Source organism: Globicephala melas, chromosome 12 (genome assembly GCF_963455315.2).
Source record: "Globicephala melas chromosome 12, mGloMel1.2, whole genome shotgun sequence".
Taxonomy (NCBI): Eukaryota; Metazoa; Chordata; class Mammalia; order Artiodactyla; family Delphinidae; genus Globicephala; species Globicephala melas.
The window spans coordinates 74,346,550-74,374,098 of NC_083325.1; the positions used below are offsets into that span (position 1 = coordinate 74,346,550).

Consider the following 27,549-nt stretch of genomic DNA (forward strand, 5'->3'; position numbering starts at 1 on the left):
CAATTCCTAGAAGGCTAGGTGTAGATCTACAGCTTCTAATTGGCTTAGGTCTTTCAAGACTAAAATCTTGCTTCTATGGGATGCCAATCCAAGCCCAATTTTCGCATTTGATTGTACTGAAAGAAACCCTCCCCAGACAGGATAGAGGCAGGAATAAAAGGGGTGAGGGAGAAATGAAGCCCAACCTTCCATACCCTTCCCCAGTGGAACTTTCACTAAGGGGAAGATGATCCATACTCCTTCCATCCAGAGAGAATCCTGGGCAACACTCTGATTCACAAGTGAGGCAACCTCTGTTACATCCAGAGGGGTTTTCTCAAGGCACATCCAGCTCACATAGTGCCCACTGTGAGGACGTGTTACTTGCTTCTCTATTTTGAACACTGCTATGACCTACCTGAATGTTTGTGTCCCCCCCAAATTCATGTTGAAACCCTAACCCCCTAAGGTGATGGTAATAGTAGGTGAGACCTTTGGGAGGTGATTAGGTCCTAAGAGTGGAGCCCTTATGAATGAGATTAGCACTCTTATTAGAGATCCCACAGAGCTCCCTAGCCCCTTCCCCCATGTGAGGATATAATGAGAAGCCTGTGACCCCAAAAAAGGCTTTCACAAAACTCTGCTAGCACCCTGTTCTCGGATTTCTACTTCCAGAATTGTGAGAGATTTCTGTTGTTTATAAGCCACCCAGTCTGTGGTATTTTGTCATAACAGCCCAAAGACAGTCACCAAGATCTCCTTATGCTTGGTGGCAATCACCACATCCTGCCCAATGCCATTAGCCACATCATTCAGCTCAGAGGCTGAGGCATGGGAACTGACATCTGCTGAGTAGAGTCCAGTGGCCTACCCATAAGGGGTTAAATATGCCACTCACATTTGGGAAAACCTTATGTCTCCACTCCCAGATTTTGTTAGTCCCTCACCTTTTTCCAGTTCACTCTCCAATTCCCACTCTCAGCCATCAAGGACAAAGACATACACCCCTCCCCCACTCTCTGAATACACTCCCACTCACTCATTCCGCTCCAGCCCACTGGCCTTGCTGGTGTTCTTCAAAGAGCCAAGAAAGCTGCTTTCTGCCTCAGGACCTTTGTGGTCACTTGTTTCCTCCACCCAGAATGATTTTCTCAGGGTGTTTCATGCCACACTTCTTCCTTTTGCTAAAACTTCAGCCCAATTGTCACCTTCTCAGATAGGCCTTCCCTATCTAAAAGAACATCTCCCCCTATTCTCTTAGCCTGCTTTTGTTTTCTTTATAGCACTTTGACTAGGGAAAACTGAAATAGAATACGTGTTTGTATATAAATATATATGTATATGTGTATGTTTTATTGTCCACAGAACCCCACTAGGATGAAAGCTTCAGGAGACCAGCAGCTCATTGTCTCTTCTGCTCTCTTTTTCCTCCAAATCTAAAAAAGCGCTTGCCATATAGTAGTATATTCAGTTAAATACCTTAAATGATACATTTTATATGATTTAATTAAAGGGTTCAGCTTTTTTCCCTTCCAAATAAGGGAACCAGTATTCCTATTGTTTGCTACAAAATGAACCATCACTTACCTATTGGTTTTGTACTGCTGACTTTGTCATATGCCAAGTTCCCATATTTAAGGTACTAGATTTTGAAAAGGTAGGTTGAAATTATCATTGGAAATATAAATAATCTGAATAAAAATCTTTAAATCTAGTACCTTAACAATTAAGGTACTTTCTGTGGTGTATTTTTTAAAACTTCCCTATGTGATTCCCATGTGTCCTCTTACCTCTACCCCACATGAAGAACTATTGCTCTAGCTATTTAGCACCTCATGTGGGCTCAGCACTGGAAGATAAAGAAATGGTGTAAGGCATAGATTTTGCCCTTGAATCACTTACTGTCTCAGTGGGGAGACAAAACATGTACTGGAGACCATCAGAATATTAAGTACTAAATTTTCCAGGAAATTATACACATGGAAGAGTATTAAGATAAACGCGGTAGGAGACAATCAGAAACAAAGAACAGCTTGGTCGTGTGTGAAGGATTCATTGTGACTATTAGACCTGATTTTTATAATAGACAATAAATAAATGGAATTCTGCCCTGTCCCTCTGGGAAGAAGGTTTAAACTGGCAGTTTCCTCCACTCACCACACAGTTGTTTTTTTGTTTTGTTTTTTTTCTAGTTAGGTATCTGCAAGTGAAAAATGAACCACATTGATGGGACAAGCAAAAATTATGTAAGAGCTTCTAATTACTCATTTACTTAAAATTAAATGGCTATGACACAACTGCCTGAAGTGAAGCATGTGGTGGATCTGGTACTCAATCCATCCCACGTGTGTGTGCCTATGTGTATGTGCACGAGCCTATATGTGTTTTATCTTCTTAGAATACATTACAATGGAGCACCAGACTCCCCCTCCCCAGGCTGGCCATGGAAACTCTGTCCCAAACAGAAACTCTTGAGTAGTGTAGTGGTTCTTTTCCAGGTGCTTTAGGTGATTTCTGTTTTAAAATCATGCAGCATTTCTGGCAGCATAGACTTTCAAAAAACTTAGCACTATATTTGTACCCACCCCCACCCCTCAGCAACTGTATGAGATCCTTGAATTTGCATTTTTGCATTAGACTCATTTCTGGTTCCATGTCTTTCTTATTTTTTTCTCCTTTAAAAATATATTACCGGGCTTCCCTGGCGGCGCAGTGGTTGAGAGTCCGCCTGCCGATGCAGGGGACACGGGTTCGTGCCCCGGCCCGGGAGGATCCCACATGCCACGGAGACGCTGGGCCCGTGAGCCATGGCCGCTGAGCCTGTGCATCTGGAGCCTATGCTCCGCAACGGGAGAGGCCACAACAGTGAGAGGCCCGCGTACCGCAAAAAAAAAAAAAAAAAAAAAAAAAAAATTTACCTACTTTAAGTCCACACTGCAACAAGGCAGGAGCAAATAAATATATATTAATTTCTAGCATCTCCCAAGTGGTTCTCAGTGTGTGGGCTTGGGAACAGCAGCAGCGGCATCACCTGAGGACTTGTTAAAACTGCAAAAACTCAAGCTCCACCTCAGACATACTGAATTAGCAACTTTGAAAACAGGGTTCAATAATTTATATTATAATTAGGCTTTCCATTGATTCTGATGCAGGCTAAATGTGAGAGCCACTGTCCTAAAAGATGATCAACTTACCAGTGCTGCTGGAGTCATGAGAGAGGATCTGAAAATGAGAGTACCCAGGGCTTAAAGGGTGGGTTGACCTTGGATCAGAAGATTTGGTCATCTGAACACTTCTGAAAATTTCACCCTACCATGTGACTTCCAATGATTATATTGCAAACCATTCCCCAGATATCCCTCAAGTTCTGTTGAAATGTCAGCTTTTAACTGAGGCCATTGGTGTAAGTTATTTTCACTGAGAACTGAGACAACATTTCTAGAACTGCAGCAAAGCGTCCAAGTTTTCCGTGGTTAATAGAAAACCTGACAATTCAGATGAGCAGTTTTCAATCTTATCAGACCTAATGCCCCTTTTACTATCCTGAAATGAAATTCAAAGACAATATACCTTTCCTGTGCACAATTTTAAAATAATAAAGTGTCTTATTGGTAATATAAAAGAGAAATAAAAAGAAAGCAATTTATAATAAAATAACATATATTTTAATAAATGAATGCTTGGGCATGCTTACCGCAAAATGCATAAAACATTCAGATGGTTGCCCCATGAATGACACCTCTACAAATACAAATCTGTGCAGGAGTCCTATACTGGCAATTCAATCATTATAAGCAGCATAGCTGTCAGTGATGGGCTTTTCCAAAATGCTGAACCAACACTCGGTAAAATTCCAAACAAAAAAGAATACAATTTTTTCTCAATTTACACAGTGGTTACATCCCTGGAGAATTCAGTACAGAGAAAAATGGTATAAAAATAAACTTTGTTTTTATACAAAGAGTGGAGTTTGAGTCTAGGCTCAAATGATTATGAACATGTCTTCCATTTACCTGAATATCTGGTGGATCACTCAAAACTCACATGAGACAGAGGATTATTCATTGTGAAGGACTGTACTACATATTGCAGGACATCTAGTATAACTGGTTCACGTCTAGAAAGCGTCAGTGATTCTGCCAATCATTACGATAACCAAAAGTGACCCCCATAAATTTCCGAAACACCCCTTAGCAGGTAGTAATGCAACCAATGATCTAGACAAAAATCTGTCTGAATATTCATTCACCTATCACTTACTCAACAAATTACATACTTAATGTGTTTCCAGCATGGTGCTTGCTAAGTGATAGGACTACATAGCTTACATTCTATTAGGAGACATGTAGTATATACAATCATCAAGAGACCACAAGGCAGTGCATAATCAATGTTATACTTAAAAGAGGTATAAGAAGCTGCAGGAGCTAATGGAATGAGCACATCACTTCTGTGGGGAATCAAGGAAGACATCACAAAAAAAAATACACTTTGACTGGACATTGAAGAATGAGCAGATATAATAAGCAAATAGAGGCAGTGAAGGGCATTCTAGGAAGAGGTGATGGTTTGAGAAAAAATATTTGAAGCATGTGTGGGAAAGATTCAATCAGAATCTCAGATTTCTCAAGCAAGGACTCTGTTGTTTCTGACTTCCTGTTGAAGGTTCCTTAAAGTCCTATGGCCTTCTCTTTTCTTATTATTGACAAAGAGGCATCATAAACCTACCTATCTTTCAGACCCCAGTAATGTGTATTGCTCGGGTTCCATATACCCCGTTTCTTGTTCGTCTGCCCAAAGAAGGCTTAACAGAACAATCATGTTTTCAGGTACCTTCTAGTGACACATAGATTTCAATTACCCCAAGGATGCAGATCTTGCATCGCAGAGGCCATCTAGCCCCTACAGGAAGGGAACATCTAGGGCATCATTTCTTCACATTTTCCCTATCACTTCAATTTGTTGAAATCTTACATATCCTGTAGGATACCTTTTCCTTTAAGCATCCTATGCCTCTAAGGGAATGTAACTCTCCTTACTCTAATCTTCCAGAGCCCCCTGCTTGCTCTTCACATTCTGTACCACACACTTGGTTATCTGTGTGAATGGCTTACTCCCTACTCTCTCCTTATAGGGAGACCCAAAAGAACAGAGCCCGTGTGTAATCATGTCTAAGTTGACACATTTGTGAGTTTTAACAAGTGGTGTCAGGGCTCTATCCTAGACCACAGCAAACTGGCATGAAAGACTCTACTTATCACAGGAAGCCAGATGAACTTTACAGTATCCAATAAAGGAAGAAGCCAGGAGAGTTTCTGAACCCAAGGGAATCACAAGTGGGGTTGGTAGCATGGGTTCGAGAACCAGAATTCTGTCAATCTACTCAGGAGCAAAAAGCTAGCCCATCCCTGTAAGAAACTGCTGCTCAGATAAATTTTCCACTTTCCTATGGGCCAAAAGAATAGGTCTGTCACTTTCCAGGGTTTTTAAAGCAAATTTTAATTTTTTTTTAAAGGACAGGGGAGCCAAAATATGAGGTGATACCGGAAGTGGGAATTTAAGGGCTCATCTGAACATACATACCCAAAAGGGCCACTAGGCAATCAGTGTGTTCAGGGAAATGCCACCTGACTCTGGTCTACTCTGTGAAAGGACGGCATGTGTCTCAACCAGGGTGACCAAAGATAGGCAGTAGGCTGAACTCACGAGCCACTGTTGGGTAAGACATCATGTCCTAGTCATCTTTGTGACTCTCCATATCTGGCCTTAAAGAAACGCTCACCAAAATGATTGCTGAGAACCGACAAAGCAAATTTCTCAATGCAACAACAAGCTGCACTAAGATTCTATAAATCTTCGTGGCAAATATATGCAGAAGAGGGATGTGACCTTAAAATAATTTTTATGGATTATTTTTATGGTTTTATGATTTAATTTTTTCAAATGAGAATATACCCCCCTTTTTTTAACTAAAGCAATGGATATTTTTTATTTTAATAAATCCAAAAGATACTGATACATAGAGAGAAGGAAATACAAATCCCCAGAAATCCCATACCTCAGATATAATGATCATTAACACTTTTATGCTACTTCTATGCATTACTATGTACCTATATATGTTTTAATACCTATACATATATACTTTACAAATGGAGTTATTCTCTACATTTTATAAAACTGACTTTCTTAATATAACAATATATTACAGGCATGTTTCCATGTAGTTACATAAATAATTAACTTATTTTGGGACAGTTTCACAGAATTTCATTGTATGGATATAACACAATTCATTTAACCAATCCCTGTGGATAGATGTTTAGGTAATTTTCACTTTTAGTTAGTATAAGTATTGCTGCAAATGAAATTTTTTGCATAAATCTCTGCACACTTGTGCAGTTATTTCTTTAGGATTCATTTGTAGAAATAGATTGCTGGGTAAAAAGTTATGGACATTTTAAATATTATTGCACAGTGCCAAATTGCCCTCCAAAAACTGTATAATTTATATTTTCACAAGAAAAGCTGAGATGTCTACTTGCTTATAACCTTACCAATAGTGGATATTATCAAGCCTTTAAATCTTTATTAATATGAAAGAAAAAAGCTATATCTCGTTGTTTTAAAGTACATCTTTGATTATGAAGCTTTTTATTTTTTCATTTGTTTATTGGCTTTTTGTACTATAGTAAATTATGTTTACATGTACTTTGCCCATTTTTTCTCAAATTGTTCATCTTCTTTCTATTGATTTGTAAGAATTCTTTACACATTTAAAATACTAACTCATTGCATGCCATATTAACTCTATGGTGTTCCCACTCGTTCCTTGCATGTAGCAAATATTGGTTGATTGAATGAATGAATGTTACAATGTGTCAGACAGAAAGTCTAAACCACATGAAGTCAAATTTGTGTTCTTTTCCTTTGTAGTTTCTGGCCCTGGTGCCTTTTCCACTGACTAGAAGGAAATTTTCTCTTAATAATATATTATATTAAAAATATATATTTAATCTTTAATTCAGATGGGCTTTCTTATGTGTAAAATGTAAGATAGAGATCCAACTTAAATTTCTTGCTAATACAGGCCAATTGCTCCAGGATCTTTGACTGAATAATCAAGATTTTCTCCGATTAGAAGTGCTGACTTCATCATACGTAAAATTCTAACATAAACTAGACTCTGCTTATGAATTTTCTCTTCTCTTCCATTTATCTACTTATTTCTTTGCCAGTACCACATTATTCCCATTACATTTACCTCATAGCATCCTTTGATATCTATTAATAGTAGGGCATATCCCCCCAGTCTTTTCCCCCCAATTTCCTGACCATCATTATTTACTTTTTTTCTTCCAGATGAAAGCATGAATCAATTGGTCAATATTTTTAAATTTGTAATTTGGATTGAATCAGCATTAAATTTATGGGCTATTTTGGACAAAACTGACATTTTACAGTAGTCTTCTACTGTAGAGCATACATAAATCAAAAAGCAACTCCCAAAATTACTTTATACAGCTCTGAGTGTATTCTTCATTTTAAAGCTAATTACAATAGAGTCTAATTACTATTATCACTAAATTATTATATTCATCTGATATCAAAGATTGAATATTATAAATTAATTCTGCATTGACATTTGTTTCAAGTTATTGGATGACAGCTTTGCTAAAATATGACATCTAGTTGAAGACAAATCCTCTAATAATTAAAATATTTGTGATCCCCATAGTAGATAGACTTCTTCCCCATCAAAGTGAGGTCATGATGGGATCTACACTTTCAAGTACAGATGATCGTAGTAATGGTGATGATAGTTAATATTATAGAGTTCTTGCAGATTTACAGGAGGCAAAAGTTAGAGTGTGATCTGATTAGCTTGCTCAGTCTTTCTAGAAAAAAATGAGGCTTATAGGAAATGTTGCCAATATCTAGGGGAACAATGTTGGGGTTTTTGGCATTTCTATATGGTCCAAAGTGAGACCCACCCTACAATCCTTTTATTCCTCTCCTGTCTAATAAGCATCCAGATATTGAGAAAAATGAAAGTCTCTAAAATATAAATTGAAACCTACCACATAAAAATCTATACCCTATGGTAGTTAAAAATCCTACTGGAGAGACAAGTCTTGGGCACTAGAATTGAGAGACTTGTCACATTTCTCACTTTAAGATTCTGCTGAAGTATCCAATAATCTCTCCATTGCCAGTTTTTTATCTGCAACAAACAGGGGAAAAGTATATGACCAAGTGACAAGTTTTATGGCACAGTCTTCAAGCTCTGCATAGCTCTAGGAAAGGATAAGTAGGGACACAGACATGCAAAGTTCTAGCAGCAAAAATAAATAAGGCAAATATGTGAGAAGTAGCTTCTGGTTGGGGAGTAATAGAAGGTAAAAATTAATATACAGGATGATGTCAGATCATAGATGAAACTGAATCTCAGTCAATAAAATAAGGGAGGAAATAGTCTCTCAAGCAAAGAAATAATAGGACTCCATATAAGAGCTCCCTGACATGAGACAAGAGTCAAATGGAATTAAAGTATAAATGTTGAGAAACACTACTAAATATAGATACAATCATTCATTCATTTACTCAAGAAATAGTTATTGCAAGAGAATTCAGCAATGATCAAACTTGGCACAGAACTTTCATGAGGTAGGAGGAGAGTCAGGGTAATAGGTACTATACAGGCAAATACACAATATAGTATTATATTGTGTTAAGTACTATGAGGAACAAGCAGGATAAAGAGATAGAAAATGGAAAGAAGGTGCTATTTTGGACAAGGTAGTCCTGGATGGGCCCTCAGATAAGATGGCATTTGAACAAATTTAATGAAATGAGAGAGTGAGCCACATGAATATTTGAAGGAAGAACATTCCAGGTAGAGTGAACAGAAAGGACAAAGGCCCCAAGAGAGGAGCATGTACAGCATCTGGTGTGGTTGCTGGCAGTGTAAAGTGAATAGAATGGCAGGAAATGAGGCTAGAGATCTGTTATGGACCAGAGTACATAAGTCTGTGTAAGTCTTGGTAAGGATTTGAAAGTGATGAGAATACCCTGGAGGCTTCTGAGCAACAGAATGACATGATCTGATTATGTTTCTTAAAAAAACTACTCTGGCTGCTGTGTGGAAGGAGGGAAGCAGAGTGGAGAAAGGGAGGCCAGTTAGAAGTCTAGCCAAGGAGAAAAATCAGCTAAGAGTAAGATGGTAGCCATGGAAGTAAGAAGAAGTGAGATTTGGTATCTATGTTAAAGTTACAACCAACAGTATTTGCTGATGATAAGGATGTTTCAAAGGCTTGGCCTGAGCAGCTGAGTAAATGGCCAAAATCTCCATGTCATTCCTTACCGCTCTGTGGCTCTTCAAATCCTCTAATCTGACTGCATTTTCTACTCCTCCTCAACTCCCTTACACCGGGCCCTCTGTAACTCGTGGCCTATCATGAAATTTCTGGTATCTTCAACCCTTTCAGTGAACGTTCCCTATGTCTTCTTTTTTAACTTTTTAAACCACTCTATTGAGGTATGATTATCATGCAAAAAGCTGCATATATTTAATGTATACAACTTGATGAGTCTGGAGATCAGCATAGATTGTACTGATGGTTTCATGGGTGTACATTTATGACCAAACCCTATGCCTCCTTGTTCTGTCTTACCCTAACCCTATGCCTCCTTGTTCTGTCTTACCCTGGAAGGGAACATTGTTCCCCTGCAGCCTGCTTACATGACGATTTACTTTCTCATAACTTTCACACTTCTGACCCTGGAAGTAATAAGTATCCTACATATTCCTCATTGCTATTTCTCACTGATTAAAAATATGAGAAATTCAGTAACGGTGCCGCTAGAGAACCAACAAAAGTCCACTTCTTGCTTGTAAAATTCTTGTTGAGGTTAGGTATCATCTTTACATCAGGATTGACAGGCAAGATTGAAACTGATCCAAGAATTTAGGAACACAACATCTGGTTTGAGTTTTCACTTTCTCTTGTGAAGGTTTCATGCACCAGCACAGATCGCAGAGCACACACTGCATCCCTAAAACGCAGGGATGCAGACTCCAAAGGCTAGGCGTTCACCCGTGGGGAATGGCTGTCAGGGGAAGATACAGATGTTGAGATCCTAATCATGAGATTTTTCTCAGTAGAGTTTCCTCATTGTGGCAGATCATCCCTGCTATGTAAAATATTTGTGTGTATGTAGGCATGTCTTTTTTGCATGTCCACACATAAGCAATGGGTATTTCTCCAAAGGGAATAAATCCCTTGGGACCTTTCACTGTTAGACTCTACACAGTCAAGAAGATTCTGCACTTGAGAAGTGAGGAAGTTGAGGGCTCCCCTGACACATGGCTCATCCTTCAGAAAGCTGTGTGGCATATACAAGGCTGACCCTATGAGGAGTCAGGGGGAAAGCTGAGGCTTCCCACCATCTTCTCAGCTCCTTACTCTCCTGAATATCTCCTACCACTAATAGCACACTTCACGTGGTTATTAAAGGACAACCCATGCCTCTTAAGTATTCCCACAGTAACCTTTACTTAGCCGTGTCATGGCACTCAATTTCATGCTCCTGTTTTTGTGACTGTCTCACAAACCATGAATTTCAAGCACCAGGGCCTCTCACAGAGGTGGCAAGGATGCATGAAAAGAAAGCATGATTAGTTATATGGAAATACTTAGTAAAATGCAGACTGCCAAGAGGCTGTATTTTCAGTCATTCTAGCCACAGCTTTCTATACTGAAAAACTGTCCTTCCTGGGAAGTTTCCATAACGTTTTCTTACTTTTCTTCTTTATAAAAGCTTAATATTTCTCCTTCTCTCAGATTTATGCCACATTTAACAGTAAGTCCATGGAAAAATTTACTATGAGATGTAAATAACTTGAAAATGAGAATTTTTTTATCCTTTTTTTCAGTTACGGTTCTGAAGTCTGATATCTGTAGGACTGTGAGGGTAGAAATCAGACAGGATTTCCATGTTACAGTCTTGAGGCAGAATTTCTTCTTAGAGAAATTTTAGTTTTTGCTTTTAAGGACTTCGATTAATTGAATAAGGCTCACCCACATCATTGAGGGCAATCTCCTTTACTTCAAGTCCATTGATTGTAGGTGTTGGCCACATCTACCTAATACCTTCAGAGCAACATCTAAACTTATTAAACTGAACAACTGGGCACCACAGCCTATCAAAATTGACACATAAAATTTAACCATCACGCCTTCATTCTGGGAATGGCACAGACCTTTTGCTCTCACCATAATCAAATAGAAAACAAATTATATGAGAAACCTGGTTTCAGATTTTGGGTGGGAACAGAAATTGACAAGCTGATTCTTAAATTTACATCACAATACAAAGAACATAGAATAACCAGAACAATTTTTCAAAAGAACGAAGTTGGAAGACAACACAACCTTGTATCAAGACATCACAGGCGGCTTCCCTGGTGGCGCAGTGGTTTAGAGTCCGCCTGCCGATGCAGGGGACGCGGGTTCCTGCCCTGGTCCGGGAGGATCCCACGTGCCACGGAGCGGCTGAGCCCGTGAGCCATGGCTGTTGAGCCTGCGCATCCGAAGCCTGTGCTCCGCAACGGGAGAGGCCACAGCAGTGAGAGGCCCGCGTACCGCAAAAAAAAAAAAAAAAAAAGACAACACAAAATTACAAGAATTGAGATACTGTCATAGTGGCATAAGGATGGACATACAGATCTTAGAATAGAATACAGAGTCCAGACATACAGTCACACATATATGCTCAATTGCTTTTTGCCAAAGGTACCGAGGTAATTCAATCTGAAAGGACAATCATTTCCTCAAATGGTGCTGAAAAAATTGCATATTCATTTGGAACAAATAGGAGCCTTGACTCTTCCCTCACCACATACACAACAAATAACTTGAAATGGAAAACTTACTGAAGAAAATATAGTAAAAATAAAATATTCATAATGCCAGGGTAGGAAACAATTCCTTAGATACAGCGATACTACTCTATATCTAAGAGTAGTAGACACAGAGCATCTACACGTACAATGTAGAATGATGGGGACACGTCATTATACATTTCTCCTAACCCACAGAATGTACAATACCAAGGGTGAACCATAATGTAAACTATGGACTTTGGGTAATTCTGATGTGTCATAGCAGGTCCATCAATTGCAAAAGATGTACCACTCTGGTAGGAGATGTTGATAATGGAGGAATTCATGCATGAGTCGGGGCAAGGGGTATAGGAGAAGTCTCTGTACCTTCCTCTCAATTTCATCGTGAACTTATATCTGCTCTTAAAGAAATAAAGTCTAGGGAACAACTCCTACAGAACACCTACTGAACGCTGGCAGAAGACCTCAGACCTCCCAAAGGGCAAGAAACTCCCCACGTACCTGGGTTGGGCAAAAGAAAAAACAGAGACAAAAGAATAGGGACGGGACCTGCACCAGTTGGAGGGAGCTGTGAAGGAGGAAAGGCTTCCACACACTAGGAAGGCCCTTCTCGGGTGGAGACTGCCGGTGGCGGAGGGGGGAAGCTTCGGAGCCACGGAGGAGAGCACAGCAACAGGGGTGCGGCGGGCAAAGCAGAGAGATTCCCGCACACAGGATCGGTGCCGACCGGCACTCACCAGCCCGAGAGGCTTGTCTGCTCACCTGCCAGACGGGCAGGGGCTGGGAGCTGAAGCTCGGGCTTCCGTCGGATCGCAAGGAGAGGGCTGGGGTTGGCTGCATGAACACAGCCTGAAGGGACTAGTGCGCCACGGCTAGCCGGGAGGGAGTCCAGGAAAAAGTCTGGAGCTGCAGAAGAGGTAAAAGACTTTTTCTTGTCTCTGTTTCCTGGTGCATGAGGCGAGGGGATTAAGGGCGCCACTTAAAGGAGCTTCAGAAACGTGCGCCGCAGCAATCAGCACGGATCCCAGAGATGGGCATTATGGGACTCTAAGGCTGCTGCTGCCGCCACCAAGAAGCCTGCGTGCGAGCACAGGTCACTATCCACGCCTCCCCTCCCGGGAGCCTGTGCAGCCCGCCACTGCCAGGGTCCCGTGATCCAGGGACAACTTCCCCGGGGGGAACGCACGGCGCGCCTCAGGCTGGTGCAATGTCACGCCGGCCTCTGCCGCCGAAGGCTCGCCCCGCATCCGTACCCCTCCTTTCCCCGCATCCGTACCCCTCCTTTCCCCGGCCTGAGTGAGCCAGAGACCCTAGGCCGCTGCTCCTTTAACCCTGTCCTGTCTGAGCGAAGAACAGACGCCCTCCAGCGACCAACATGCAGAGGCGGGTCCAAATCCAAAACTGAACCCCGGGAGCTCCGTGAAAAAAGAAGAGAAAGGGAAATCTCTCCCAGCAGACCCAGGAGCAGCGGATTAAATCTCCACAATCAACTTGTACCCTGCATCTGTGGACTACCTGAAGAGACAACAAATCATCCCAAATTGACGTGGACTTTGGGAACAACGAGATATATATATATATATATATATATATATATATATATATATATATATATATATTTTCCCCTTTTGTCTGTACAGCTTTGCTTTTACCATTTGTCCTAGGGTTCAGGTTGTCCGGCTTTTTTTTTTTTTTCTTAAAATTTTTTTTTCTTAATAATTATTTTTTATTTTAATAACTTTATTTTATTTTACTTTATTTTATGGTATCTTCTTTCTTTCTTTCTTTCTTTTTCTTCTCCCTTTATTCTGAGCCATGTGGAGGACAGGCTCTTGGTGCTCCAGCCAGGCATCAGGGCTGTGCCACTGAGGTGGGAGAGCCAAGTTCAGGACACTGGTCCACAAGAGACATCCCAGCTCAACGTAATATCAAATGGCGAAAATCTCCCAGAGATCTCCATCTCAACACCAAAACCCAGCTCCGCTCAACGACCAGCAAGCTACAGGGCAGGAAACCCTATGCCAAACAACTAGCAAGACAGGAACACAACCCCACCGATTAGCACAGAGGCTGCCTAAAATCATAAGGCCACAGACACCCCAAAACACACCACCAGACGTAGACCTGCCCACCAGAAAGACAAGCTCCAGCCTCATCCACCAGAACACAGGCACCAGTCCGCTCCACCAGGAAGCGTACACAACCCACTGAACCAACCTTAGCCACTGGGGACAGATACCAAAAACAATGGGAACTACGAACCTGCGGCCTGCAGAAAGGAGACCCCAAACACAGTAAGTTAAGCAAAATGAGAAGACAGAGAAACACACAGCAGATGAAGGAGCAAGATAAAAACCCACCAGACCTAAAAAATGAAGAGGAAATAGGCAGTCTACCTGAAAAAGAATTCAGAATAATGATAGTAAAGATGATCCAAAATCTTGGAAATAGAATGGAGAAAATACAAGAAACGTTTAACAAGGACCTAGAAGAACTAAAGAGCAAACAAACAATTATGAACAACACAATAAATGAAATCAAAAATTCTCTAGAAGGGATCAACAGCAGAATAACTGAGGCAGAAGAACGGATAAGTGACCTGGAAGATAAAATAGTGTAAATAACTACTGCAGAGCAGAAAAAAGAAAAAAGAATGAAAAGAATTGAGGATGGTCTCAGAGACCTCTGGGGCAACATTAAACAAACAAACATTTGAATTACAGAGGATGTAGAATGGGATTAGGTTGTGTGCGCAGTAATCTTCAACTTTATGCTAAATGTTTTGTTACTTTAAAATCAAAGGCAAAGATAGCAAATTTTTAATACTGGCCAATGTGTATTTATTGTCCTCAAGCATACAATTTTGTATGCTTGAAATATATCTTAATAAAGTCCCGTGTTCCTGTACCAAGGCTAGACAGAATGAACCTTATAGCTAATTGAATTCAGAAATCATTTTCTACCATGAGCCAAAACTCATTCTGCAGTTGTAGAAACTTGTGTCTAGAAGGAAGACTAGACTTCCTTAAAGCCACACAGTGAGTTATTAATATAAATGGACTAAGGACAGTCTCGTGATAAGCCCTTTTCCTCTACACCTTACTCTTCAGGAAGATTTTAAAGTGTACTCTTGGCTGCATCTGCCTGACCCAGAGAGGAGTGATAGGTGTGACAATTCCTTCCAAGGCAAATCAGACAGATGAGAAAAGGGTAACTAGATGGGCTTTCACACCTAGGCAGGAGGGTGGATTATAAACCCAGGTATAACACTGCCTAAGACCCCACTATTAAAGAATCATTCTTTCAACTTCAGTATTGCCTTCTCCATTGAACTCTGTTAGAAGAGAAAAATACCTACAGGAGATATGAGGCCTTCAATCCTCTGAGTGAGTTTGGATTGGTCCAGAATTGGCAACTTCCAGAGGAAAAGTGTGCGGGATGTGGAACCTCCATAGAGTTATCTGGCATTGTGCTAGAGCCAACTCTTTTTACCTAAGCTCAAGCTACCTAGAGACCTCCCTCTAAACCTAGAGAAAATGGTCAACCATCACAGTCCAGGACTTTGATCAGAAAGTAGACAGGAACTAGCTTATATTTCCTCAAAAATATTTAAAATTTTGAAGTCTTGTAAAATAATTTAAGTAGCCTAATACTCATTAACTTTAACGTATTCTCCACAACTGCTTCTACGAAATGTTTCCTTCTAATTTTTTTTTAGCTTAATGAAGCTTTTAGTCTTACCGTGAGCAACGGCATTTATAATGAAAAATGGACTCCTTGGGTAAAACAACAAAATCTTTCTCATAATATTAGAAGAAAGAGGCAAACAAATTGTTTAGATCATCTCCCAGTTTTCTGATCAAAGTTGTCTAAAACCCTGGCTTGGATCCTGGGTGTCTGAAGGACAGTAGCATCCCTACAAACATCTATTATATAACGGCCACATATTCTACAAGGATGTTGCTTCACAAAACGGGAAGGTAGGCTGAAATCCCCACTCTGACACAAATCACTAAGTGACCTTTCATAAGTAGGGGTAGCCTCCCTGAGCCCTTCTCTTCATTTGTCAAACTGGCATTATAATACTGACATATACTCCACAAGGCTTTCGAAGTTTACATATGGGAAAGGGTTTTGAAATACAACTGTCTCTGATTGCAAGTGCCTGAGAGATAGCAAGGATTCTACATTAGCGTGGGTATACTCCACATGTAACCGGGTCAGTCAAGAAGGAAAGGGAGGAAGGGAGAGAAAGCAGAACTTGGAGGCTCTTCAGATCTTTCCTCAGTGACCAAGGTACCTTCCTCATACTCCATCTCATTTCCTACTCTATCCTCCATTCATCAGCTTACTCTACCCCATCCTTTATATCTGCATCAAGAGAGGGTACTGGGTACTATACAAGCAAGGGTATCCATTGTCACTGGCCCAATTCCCCCACCCCCTTTATTTATTTCTCATGCTACTTCATTCTTCTAAAAGCTCTAGGATTTAACTGTTGCATCACATAACACCTTTCCCCCTCTTTTTATTCTCAATGTACATCACAGTAACCAAAAGGCAGGTTCTTCATTTTTTGGTGGAAACTGAACTCAGATACATTTATATTTATTATAAAAGCATTATAAGAATGCTTCAACATATCTTACAACTACTTCCCAATCCAGCTATGTTCAAAACTGGATTATATTTTCCTGAGTTTTCTTAATCTGCATTCCATATTAATTAATATTCTGTGCCTTCGTCCCAACTGTTGTTTCACTGATGCCTGCAATAAACCTTAGATAGACTTTTTTTTAAATGAGGCACCATTCACTTATGAGGTTTTCCCTGGGGACAAAGAACATTATCAACCTTTGCACTACATTCTCCCACTGTCCAGAAAGAGATCCTGACTTTACCTATATGTGGACAGTAGCTTCCATCTCCTACCCCACAACAGTGTGCATTTTTCTATTTAAAAAAGTGATCTGGGGGCTTCCCTGGTGGCCCAATGGTTAAGAATCCGCCTGCCAATGCAGGGGACACAGGTTACAGCCCTGGTCTGGGAAGATCCTACATGCCGCGTAGCAACTAAGCTCATGCACCACAACTTCTGAGCCTGTGCTCTAGAGCCCATGAGCCACAACTACTGAGCCTGTGCACCACAACTACTGAGGCCCATGCACCTAGAGCCCGTGCTCTGCAACAAGAGAAGCCACCGCAATGAGAAGCCCACGCACCGTAACAGGGTAGCCCCCACTCGCTGCTGCTAGAGAAAGCCCACGTGCAGCAACAAAGACCGAATGCAGTCAAAAATAAATTAATAGGGCTTCCCTGGTGGCGCAGTGGTTGAGAGTCCGCCTGCTGATGCAGGGGACACGGGTTCGTGCCCCGGTCCAGGAAGATCCCACATGCCACGGAGCAGCTGCGCCCGTGAGCCATGGCCGCTGGGCCTGTGCGTCCAGAGCCTGTGCTCCACAACGGGAGAGGCCACAGCAGTGAGAGGCCCGCGTACCACAAAAAAAAAAAAAAAAAAAAAAATTAATAAAATTTTAAAAAAATTTTTTTAAAAAATTTTTTAAGTGATCTGAATTTCTGGTCAGATTCTCATGAACAATCTGCAAACTCTTCCTGTGATATTTGACCATTATATTGGGAAGTCAGGCTCTGGGCATATTTTAATCAGTTAAGGTAAACTGGCAAGTAATCTGATGCTTAACCACTTGTTAAATTTATAACATCGTTTCTTTGAAATCAGTCTTCAGTTTAAGTAAGTCACTTGTTCTTGATCTTTTGAATTCTCTTTAATACAAAATTCAGACTTATCTGCAAGAAATCTCAAGACTGAAGTACAGCAACAGTGAGATAGATGTTGCACTTTATGTGATATAATAATTATTTTTATCATACCACCTATATTTCACTAAGGGAATATAAGAAATAGGAGACAATTACTGTTAAGTAGGGAGTTTTTCTTATTTTCTACAAGGCTGAATCGTCTTTCCCTTACAGCTTCCAAATAGAAGCAAATGACCATATGCCTGATTTTACAAGGTGTTGGGCTCAGGGCTACCTGAAAGAGCTTCAGTAAATGTCTGTTGACCACGCACAGTGTGCCAGTCACTGTGCTCAGTGGCACTAAGGTGGGGAAGAAGGTACAGTCTCTGGACTTGAGCATTCTACAGTCTGATGGGGGAATGCAGTCATGTGACCAATTATAATTCTGTGTAGTAAATGCTATTAAAAAGGAAAACAGGACATAGAGAAGGGACCATAACCCATACTGGTCATGAGGTCAGAAAATACTAGTACCTGGTCTGCAGAAAGAGGGAAAAGATAAAGGTAACAGGGTGAGTGAGGAGGCCAGACACTGAGGGCCTTATAGGTTATATTAAGAAGCTGGGCCTTTACCTTGAAAGCAGTGTAAAGTTATTACAGAATTTTTAATACACAGGGAGTAGGCATAATCAGATTTTTGAAAGTATGTTCTGTTTTGCAGCATGGAGATGGATTGAAAGAAGAAACAGTTTGGAGACATGAAAAATTAGTCCAAGAGGTTGTAGCAGCCTTACCTGGGGACTGACAGGAGTAAGAGAGAGAGTGCGGGGCGGGGTGGGGGGCTGAATTTGAAAAATATTTGGGAGTAGAATCAACAGGACGTAGTAGTTTACTGCATGTAGGAGGGAGGGAAAAGAAGGATTTAAAAATGATGCAGGCACTGAAGTAGAGAAGGATATGTTTTATTTGAAATGCCTATGGAACATCCCAATGAAGATCCACAATAAGTTGTTAAATATACATAACTGAAGCCATGGAGAGAAACTGGGTCTGGAGGTATAGTTTTGAACACTGTCACTTATAGGTGGTAACTGAAATGAATGAGATTGCCAGTAGATGGTTGGGGGGGGTACGTAGAGTGAGAAGATAATAAGGTCCAGACAAAACAATGAGAAGCATCTGTGTTGAAGGCATCCAATGAGGAAAAAATGTTTGCAAATAAACTAAAAGGGACTGGCTAGACAGGAAGAAGGAAAATAGTGAGCTTGGGTCCACTTAGAACCCCTTAACCATGGTAATATAAAACATATTCACAGAGGTAGGAAAACTGTTTAGATATGAATGGACAGCCAGCTAGGTAGCCGGGAAAAAACCTGAGAAGAGTGTCCTCTGCCAATGGTTGTGCATCACAAGTAATCAAGTTTCAGAAAAGCAGAATTCCCAAATATCAAAATTAATGTACCTACAATTAATAAGTATTCCTGCTCACATCTAACAATCCACCCACCAGCTCTGTGAAAGGAGATATACTTGGGACCAGGGAGATCTGAGTTAAAATCCTGTGCCTGTCAGTGACAAGGGATGTAATCTTGGGACACTGAACTGAACTCAGACTTTGCTCATCTGCAAAATAAATATAATACCCTCCACCTCACAGGATTGTTGCAAGGATTACAGATATAAAGAGCTTAGCACTGTGTTTAGTACACAGTAATGCTTATTAGCAAATGCCTATTGAATCCGAATGAATTATTTTACAGGAGTCCCTACCCTCCAGGGACTTACAATTCTTACACAGGGAGAGATCACTAAACTACCTAATGGCAGGCTTGACTTCTCTCCAATTTAACCTCTGATTCCATTCAAAAATGGTCATCAACTATAAAAACAGGAAAAACAGGAGGCTAAGAGTAAGGAAACAAGTCTTTCTAAAATATGTTCCAGCATTAGATCACCTACTGTCCTGGTTCTAAGTATGTAAGCCCAAAGGCAATCCATAGCAATGCTCACTTGTGTGCAGAGCCTACTGCCAGACCTGATAGGGAAGAAAGGCAAAGGAAGAAAAGAGAAAAACTGACACAGCACTAGTAACTTTGTGTCTGGTTGAAGAAAAAGTGATAACTACCAAGAAAAGTGCCTTCACATCATCATGTATCACATACAAATTACTAAAAATAGAGCAGTTGAGTTTCCTGGAAAGGAAGCAATAAAAGGATGTGTACATTTATCTAATCCTATTTCACTCATTCTCTTCTCCCCAGATTTATTAGAATCAGGTAGCCTAGAGTTCCAATCTAGCTCAGCCACTCTCCAGCCATGATTTTGAGCATATTACTTCATATTTCTAAGGCTGGGTTTCCTCAACTATAAAAAGAAGATAAAAATGAATTATATAGCACACATAAAATAATATACACTAAATACTAAGCACAATACTTGGACATATTTAGCACTAAAATTATTTATTAGTAGTTCATTAACATTGATTATGGCAGCTATATGAGTATAGCAATTTTGCCCCTTTGACCATATTCATCTTCCCCTCTGCACCATCAACAACCATTTCCCCTACATGCTCTACTTCAAATAGTTCTCAGGAAAACTCACAGGGCTGCTATGAGCCCAACTGGCTATGTCCTGCACTACAGGCAGAGTCCTTTTCTGCTCAGAGAGAGTCACAAAAGACCAAAGGCTACTACAGCTTATTAGAAGCAGCACCAGCCTGTGTGACAGTCCCAATTCTGTCACTTAGGAATTCAGTAACCTCACACAAGTCACTTAACTCCTGTGAGTTTGTTTCCACATGTGTACAGCAGGAACTATACACCTACCTCCACAGGACTGTTAAGAGAATTACATGACAATATTTATGTAAAGGTGCTTTGGAAGCTGTAAAGCCTTCTATGAATGAGGAAATTACTATTAGTATTATCCAGGTACAGAGTGGTTGCTCTTTTTTGTTTTCATCACACTATCTCAGATCACACTATTAGAAAACCCAACAGATCACACTGGCACTTAAAGCATAAAAGTTGTCTTCTTTGAGCACTTAGTATGGATAAGGGTTACCGATTGTTCATACGGAACACTTCTGGATTAGAGTGCTTTTTATCTTTTGCTTTACTTTATTTTTTTATATTGAAATAATTATAGACTCACAAGAAGTTGCAAAATTCATAGAGAGGAGGTCTCTCTACCCACCATCCCTCTCCCCCTAGTGGTGACACCTTACATAATGATAGTGCATTATCAAAACCAGGAAAATGGAGATTCAAGCTTTAAAAAAAGAAAAAAAAAAAAAGCTGATATTGTAAAACAGTAAGAAGAAAACATCTTGGAGTGGATAAAACCAATATCCTAGCAATCATAAACGAAAAAGATCAAAAAATTTAACTACATAGAAATATTTAAAAATTCAACATTTTTTTTTAAGGAACCTCCATACTGTTCTCCATAGTGGCTGTATCAAATTACATTCCCACCAACAGTGCAAGAGGGTTCCCTCTTCTCCACACCCTCTCCAGCATTTATTGTTTGTAGATTTTTTGATGATGGCCATTCTGACTGGTGTGAGGTGATACCTCATTGTAGTTTTCATTTGCATTTCTCTAATGATTAGTGATGTTGAGCATCCTTTCATGTGTTTGTGGGCAATCTGTATATCTTCTTTGGAGAAAGGTCTATTTAGGTCTTCTACCCATTTTTGGATTGGGTTGTTTGTTTTTTTGATATTGAGCTGCATGAGTTGCTTGTAAATTTTGGAGGTTAATCCTCTATCAGTTGCTTCACTTGCAAACATTTTCTCCCATTCTGAGGGTTGTCTTTTTGTCTTGTTTATGGTTTCCTTTGCTGTGCAAACCTTTTAAGTTTCATTAGGTCCAATTTGTTTATTTTTGTTTTTATTTCCATTTCTCTAGGAGGTGGGTCAAAAAGGATCTTGCTGTGATTTACATCATAGACTGTTCTGCCTATGTTTTCCTCTAAGAGTTTTATAGTGTCCAACCTTACATTTAAGTCTTTAATCCATTTTGAGTTTACTTTTGTGTATGGTGTTAGGGAGTGTTCTAATTTCCTTCTTTTACATGTAGCTGTCCAGTTTTCCCAGCACTACTTACTGAAGAGACTGTCTTTTCCCCATTGTATTCTCTTGCCTCCTTTGTCATAAATTAGGTGACCATAGGTGCATGTGTTTATCTCTAGACTTTCTATCTTGTTCCACCGATCTATATTTCTGGTTTTGTGCCAGTATCATACTGTTTTGATTACTGTAGCTTTGTAGTATAATATGAAATCAGGGAGCCTGATTCCTCCAGCTCCGTTTTTCTTTCTCAAGATTGCTTTTGCTATTTGGGGTCTTTTAAAAGAGTGGATATATGTATATGTATAACTGATTCACTTTGCTGTACACCTGAAACTAACACAACATTGTAAATCAACTATACTCCAATAAAAAGTAAAAAAATTTTTCAACATGGAAAAATATAAACAAAATAAGAAAATAGCAAACTGAAAACAAATATTTGCAACATATATAGCAAAATCATAATTTCCATAAAATAGAAAATAACTATTTCCTCCGAAATCTACTTATAAAAAGACCAAATCTTCAATAAAAAATAGGCAAGTCCATAAACAGATTTCATAGAAAAAAATGGATAATGGATGCTTAAGAAGACATTCAACTTCAACTATAATTAAATAAGTGATAGTTAAAATAAGAATTTTTCAATAAATAATTTTCGAAAAGATCAAAAAGCTTTACGGGAAATGAATTTTGCAGGTTTAAGGGAAACATGCTCTCATACACTGCTGGTAGGGGAGAAAATTGGTACAACCTCTTTGGAGGGCAATCTGCACCTGAGTGCAAAGGTTTTCTCTCCATCTATGTGTTCAATACTTCCATAGTTCCCAGAAAAATTCTGACTTGAGATTTAATAAATTTACATTGAGAGATTTAATAAATATACACATACATACATACATGGTAGTTAAGTAGTTGAAACCATCTCCCCATCCACCACCCCAAAATACAGCCAGACAGTGGTAAAATGTTTTCCATTAGTGACAATTAATAATAATTAACATCTATATAGCAATTTACCATTTATGAAACACTTTCTTATGTTACTTTAACATTAACCCTCACAATATGCTATGAAATTGGTATCTTCATCCCCATTTTCCAGATTGATAAACTAAGATTAAGTAATTTTCTCAGGCTTATGCAGCTAGTAAGTGGTGGACTTGGGCATCAACTAGGTATGTCTTACTTCAAATCCCATGTTCTTTCTTTGACACCTGCATTTGTATATCTCCCCGTTCTGCTTTAACTTTTTACAATATGCATCTATTAATTTTTTAATTTTGAAAAAGAAACTAATAAAACAAAACTGTTTCAAAGAAAACAAGTAGGTAGTAAGAACAAGGAGAAATCATTCAGTCTGGGTATTAGCAAATGCTATGCCTAGAAAAATAATTTCTTCTTAATCAAGAATGAGTGTACAAAACAAAATACAACCACATAATGTATACAAAAAGAAACTGCAAAGTAAAAGAAGAACTCTATATTCAAGAAGAAGAGAAATAGTACAGTTTTAAAAAGTATTACTGGAGGGGAAAAAAGAAAATGAGTAAGTATAAGGAGGCCAAAGACAGAGACCTAAGTGGAGTGGTAGTCCCAGATCAGGCAATCTCCGCAGATGGGCAGCAGCCTGGGCCAAGTGAGAGAAGCTTGGCAGGGCTTAACTACAACATGTACCATGTGAAGTCATGCAGAAAACAGCAATAATGGATTACTGATCGCCTTATGACAGCCCTCAGGAACCCTGCCGATACCATGGGGACATGGGACTGAGGTCCAACAGTTCACAGGTAGAACACTGTGAGCCAGGCACTAGACCGGGTAGTGGGAACATCTTCAGAAAGTACCACCCTACACTAACCCTAGGAAGTCAAGAGTGCCTCTGGGTCTCTGGGTCCTACCAACTTTGTGAGGTTTTGCTAATTCAACAATAACATTTCATAACTAACAAATGAGAACACTTTCCCATGTACTTTCCACTTGGAGTTGTTGAATCATACAGCTGGTGGAGGCAGAGAAATTACTATAAATTGGAAGGAGTTATTTAAATATTTGGGATGTTTAGGGGGTTTCCTGCCAAATTATTATGATAGCAATTTTTTCCAAACCATTTTTTCTTATGTAAACCTATTAGTTTTCACTATAGAGCAATGAAATTTTTTGTTTTATTATTTTAAGTTTGGACAAAATAAACCCAGCACCAGTCTTAGTCCAACTGTGCTGGAGATACTTGAAAAATATATATATATACATACACACACCTGCTCAATTTCACTAACATGTCTTGTTTCATCTAAAGTTACAAAAATGATTACCTTTTATAAGTAGCAACTTCTAATGTGTGTGTAGAAAGAACATTTCCTGCTTTTGGGCAGATTCATTCTAAATTAAGAAGTTTGAAATCATCTTTCTTTTCCTATATACAAATAAACAAAAAGAATGTGAAGACTATTAGACATGTTTTAATTTTCTGTTCAAATCACATGTATTGTCTAAGTAATTTAGTCTAATAGTACATGTATCTGTTTTGTTAAGGTAGTTAACACGTTTTGTGTAGAATAAAATGTAATAACCATAGAGTCTTCTTTAGTTAAATATGACAATATAAATATATTTGTTGTCATTATGGCATTCATTATCCTGAACACAGGATAGCAAAAATATTCTTTGGTTAAACCTAAATAATAATGAACTGGAGGTGGCTCATACCCAATAACTTCACAGGTATATGAATTAGACCTTTAATGCATTTATTAAATAAATAAATAGCTATTGAACACCTAAACCTGTAATTTCTTAGAGCAATGTCTCTAAGCTGTTCAGCCTTCTTCTTTAAACCAATACTATACAGCAAACCATGTAAGAAGCAATAGAAAATTAACTTGAGATTATCAGCCTAATGATACAGCCTTTACAGTGTGGAATGCTTTGTGAAAAGAATATCACTGCTGGAGAATAAGATGCTAACACATTTTCTAGGATTTCACCAGGTATCTACATCTGTAGATCTGTATGCATGTGCCAAGTTTTTGTTTGGTGTTTGCCTGAGCTGCTTAAGGCTTCTGTCCAGTGAAGGGACAATCCTGCCTAATTACTATACTCCATTTGTCCTACAGCTAAGAATACATGGTTTCCTTCTTTATTAGCCTCTCCCAGCAAAACAGAACCATGACACAGAATCTGAACTCAACCCAATTAGGAACTTTCAAGTCAGGATAAAAGGCAGAAGCTCCACGCATACAGCATACAACCTGCATTCCAGAAATAGATTTGAAACATCCTGGTGGGGCAGAGCCAGCAAGTTCACTTTCTTGTCACCAAGTCACCACTAATAGGAGAAAGGATGCTTCTGCATCACCTAGGAATATCTCCTATCTGCCAAAAGGAAACTGCATTTCCCTCGAGGAAGCCAACCCTTCCAATCTCAGAGGTTTAATGGGTATTCACTACTAATCTTCTACTGGCACAGCACATATAAGGAAGCAAGTGAGCAACCCACTCAGTTCTACTGAATGGATTATTCGTCTTTGTGTTTCCTTTCTAGTCTCCTTACACTACTCTCAATACGGAAGCCAGAGTAAACCCTTCACAAAATGTCAAATCATATCAGTCCTCTCTCAAAGCCCTGCCTTGGCTTCCCATTCCACTGCAAGCAACAATGGCTTACAAGGCCTTTGTGATCTGGCCCCCCATGATCTCTGACATCTCCTCCTCTCACTTCACTAACTGTTACAAGAGTGCTGGCCTCCTTGCTTTTCTTCAAATAGAAGAGGCCACTCAAAAGCCCATGCAGGGAGACCTTCAAGATGGTGGAGGAAGAAGAAGTAGAGATCACCTCCCTCCCCACAAACACATCAGAAATACATCTACATGTGGAACAGCTCCTACAGAACACCTACTGAATGCTGGCAGAAGAACTGAGACTTCCCAAAAGACAAGAAACTCCCCACGTACCTGGGTAGAGCAAAAGAAAAAAGAAAAAACACAGAAAAAAGAATAGAGACGGGACCTGCACCTCTGGGAGGGAACTGTGAAAGAGGAAAAGTTTCCACACACTAGGAAGCCCCTTCACTGGCGGAGACAGGGGGTGGCGGGGGTGAGGGGGAAGACTGGAGCCACGGAGGAGAGCGCAGCAACAGGGGTGCGGAGGGCAAAGTGGAGAGATTGCCGCACAGAGGATCGGTGCCGACCGGCACTCACCAGCCTGAGAGGCTTGTCTGCTCACCCGCTGGGAGGGGCTGGGGCTGGGAGCTGAGGCTCAGGCTTCAGAGGTCAGATCCCAGGGAGAGGACTGGGGTTGGCTGCGAGAACACAGACTGAAGGTGGGCAGTGTGCCACAGCTAGCGGGAAGGAGTCCGGGAAGAAGTCTGGACCTGCCTAAGAGGCAGAGACCATTTTTTCGGGGTAGAGAGGAGAAGGGATTCAGAGCATGGCCTAAAAGAGCTCCAGAGACAGGCACAAGCCACAGCTATCAGCATGGACACCAGAGACGGGCATGAAATGCTAAGGCTGCTGCTGCCGCCACCAAGAAGCCTGTGTGCAAGCACAGGTCACTATCCACACCTCCCCTCCTGGGAGGCTTTGCAGCCCACCACTGCCAGGGTCCCATGATCCAGGGACAACTTCCCAGGGAGAACACACAGCACGCCTCAGGCTAGCCCTGCATTCAGTACCCCTCCCTCCCCCGGCCTGAGTGAGCCAGAGCTCCCTAATCAGCAGCTGGTTCAACCCCATCCAGTCTGGGGAGGGGAAAAGATGCCCTCAGGCGACCTACAGGCAGAGGCGGGTCCAAATCCAAAGCTGAACCCCAGGAGCTGTGCGAACAAAGAAGAGAAAGGGAAATCTCTCCTAGCAGCCTCAGGAGCAGCGGATTAAATCTCCACAATCAACTTGATGTACCTGCATCTGTGGAACACCTGAACAGACAATGAATCATCCCAAAATTGAGGCGGTGGACTTTGGGAGCAACTGCAGACTTGGGGCTTGCTTTCTGCACCTAATTTATTTCTGGTTTTATGTTTATCTTAGTTTAGTACTTAGAGCTTATTATCATTGGTAGATTTGTTTATTGATTTGGTTGCTCTCTTCCTTTTATATATATATGTTTTTGCCCTTTTTCTTTTTTTCTGAGTGTGTATGTGTATGTTTCTATGTGTGGTTTTGTCTATATAGGTTGCTTTTACCATTTGTCCTAGAGTTCTGTCTGTTTTTTTTTTGTTTTTTATTACTTTTTAATTTTTTAAAAAATTTCTTTTATTTTAATTATTTTATTTTTTCTTTCTTTCTTTTTTTCTCCCTTTTCTTCTGAGCCATGTGGCTGACAGGGTCTTGGTGCTCCGGCTGGGTGTCAGGCCTGTGCCTCTGAGGTGGGAGAGCCAAGTTCAGGACATTGGTCCACCAGAGACCTCCTGGCCCCACGTAATATCAAACAGCGAAAGCTCTCCCAGAGATCTCCATCTCAATGCTAAGACACAGCTCCCCCCAACAACCAGCAAGCTCCAGTGATGGACACCCTAATCCAAACAACTAGCAAGACAGGAACGCACCCCACCCATTAGCAGAGAGGCGGCATAAAATCATAAGTTCACAGACACCCCAAAACACACCTCTGGATGCAGTCCTGCCCACAAGAAAGACAAGATCCAGACTCATGCACCAGAACACAGGCACCAGTCCCCTCCACCAGGAAGTCTACACAACCCACTGAACCCACCTTAGCCACTGGGGACAGACACCAAAAACAAAAGAAAGTACAAACCTGCAGCCTGCGAAAAGGAGACCCCAAACACAGTAAGTTAAGCAAAATGAGAAGACACAGAAACAC

At 40.3% G+C, this 27,549-nt stretch overlaps 1 protein-coding gene across 1 annotated transcript in view; it reads right to left on the reverse strand.

Moving 5' to 3' along the window:
* Nucleotides 1-705: 705 nt before the first annotated feature.
* TDRD15 (tudor domain containing 15) overlaps nucleotides 706-27,549 on the reverse strand; it is a 78,933-nt gene continuing 52,089 nt past the window's right edge. The window contains 3 exon segments of the mRNA XM_070046842.1: nucleotides 706-846; nucleotides 11,133-11,182; nucleotides 12,647-12,829. Of these exon segments, the coding sequence (XP_069902943.1) occupies nucleotides 706-846; nucleotides 11,133-11,182; nucleotides 12,647-12,829 (374 nt within the window).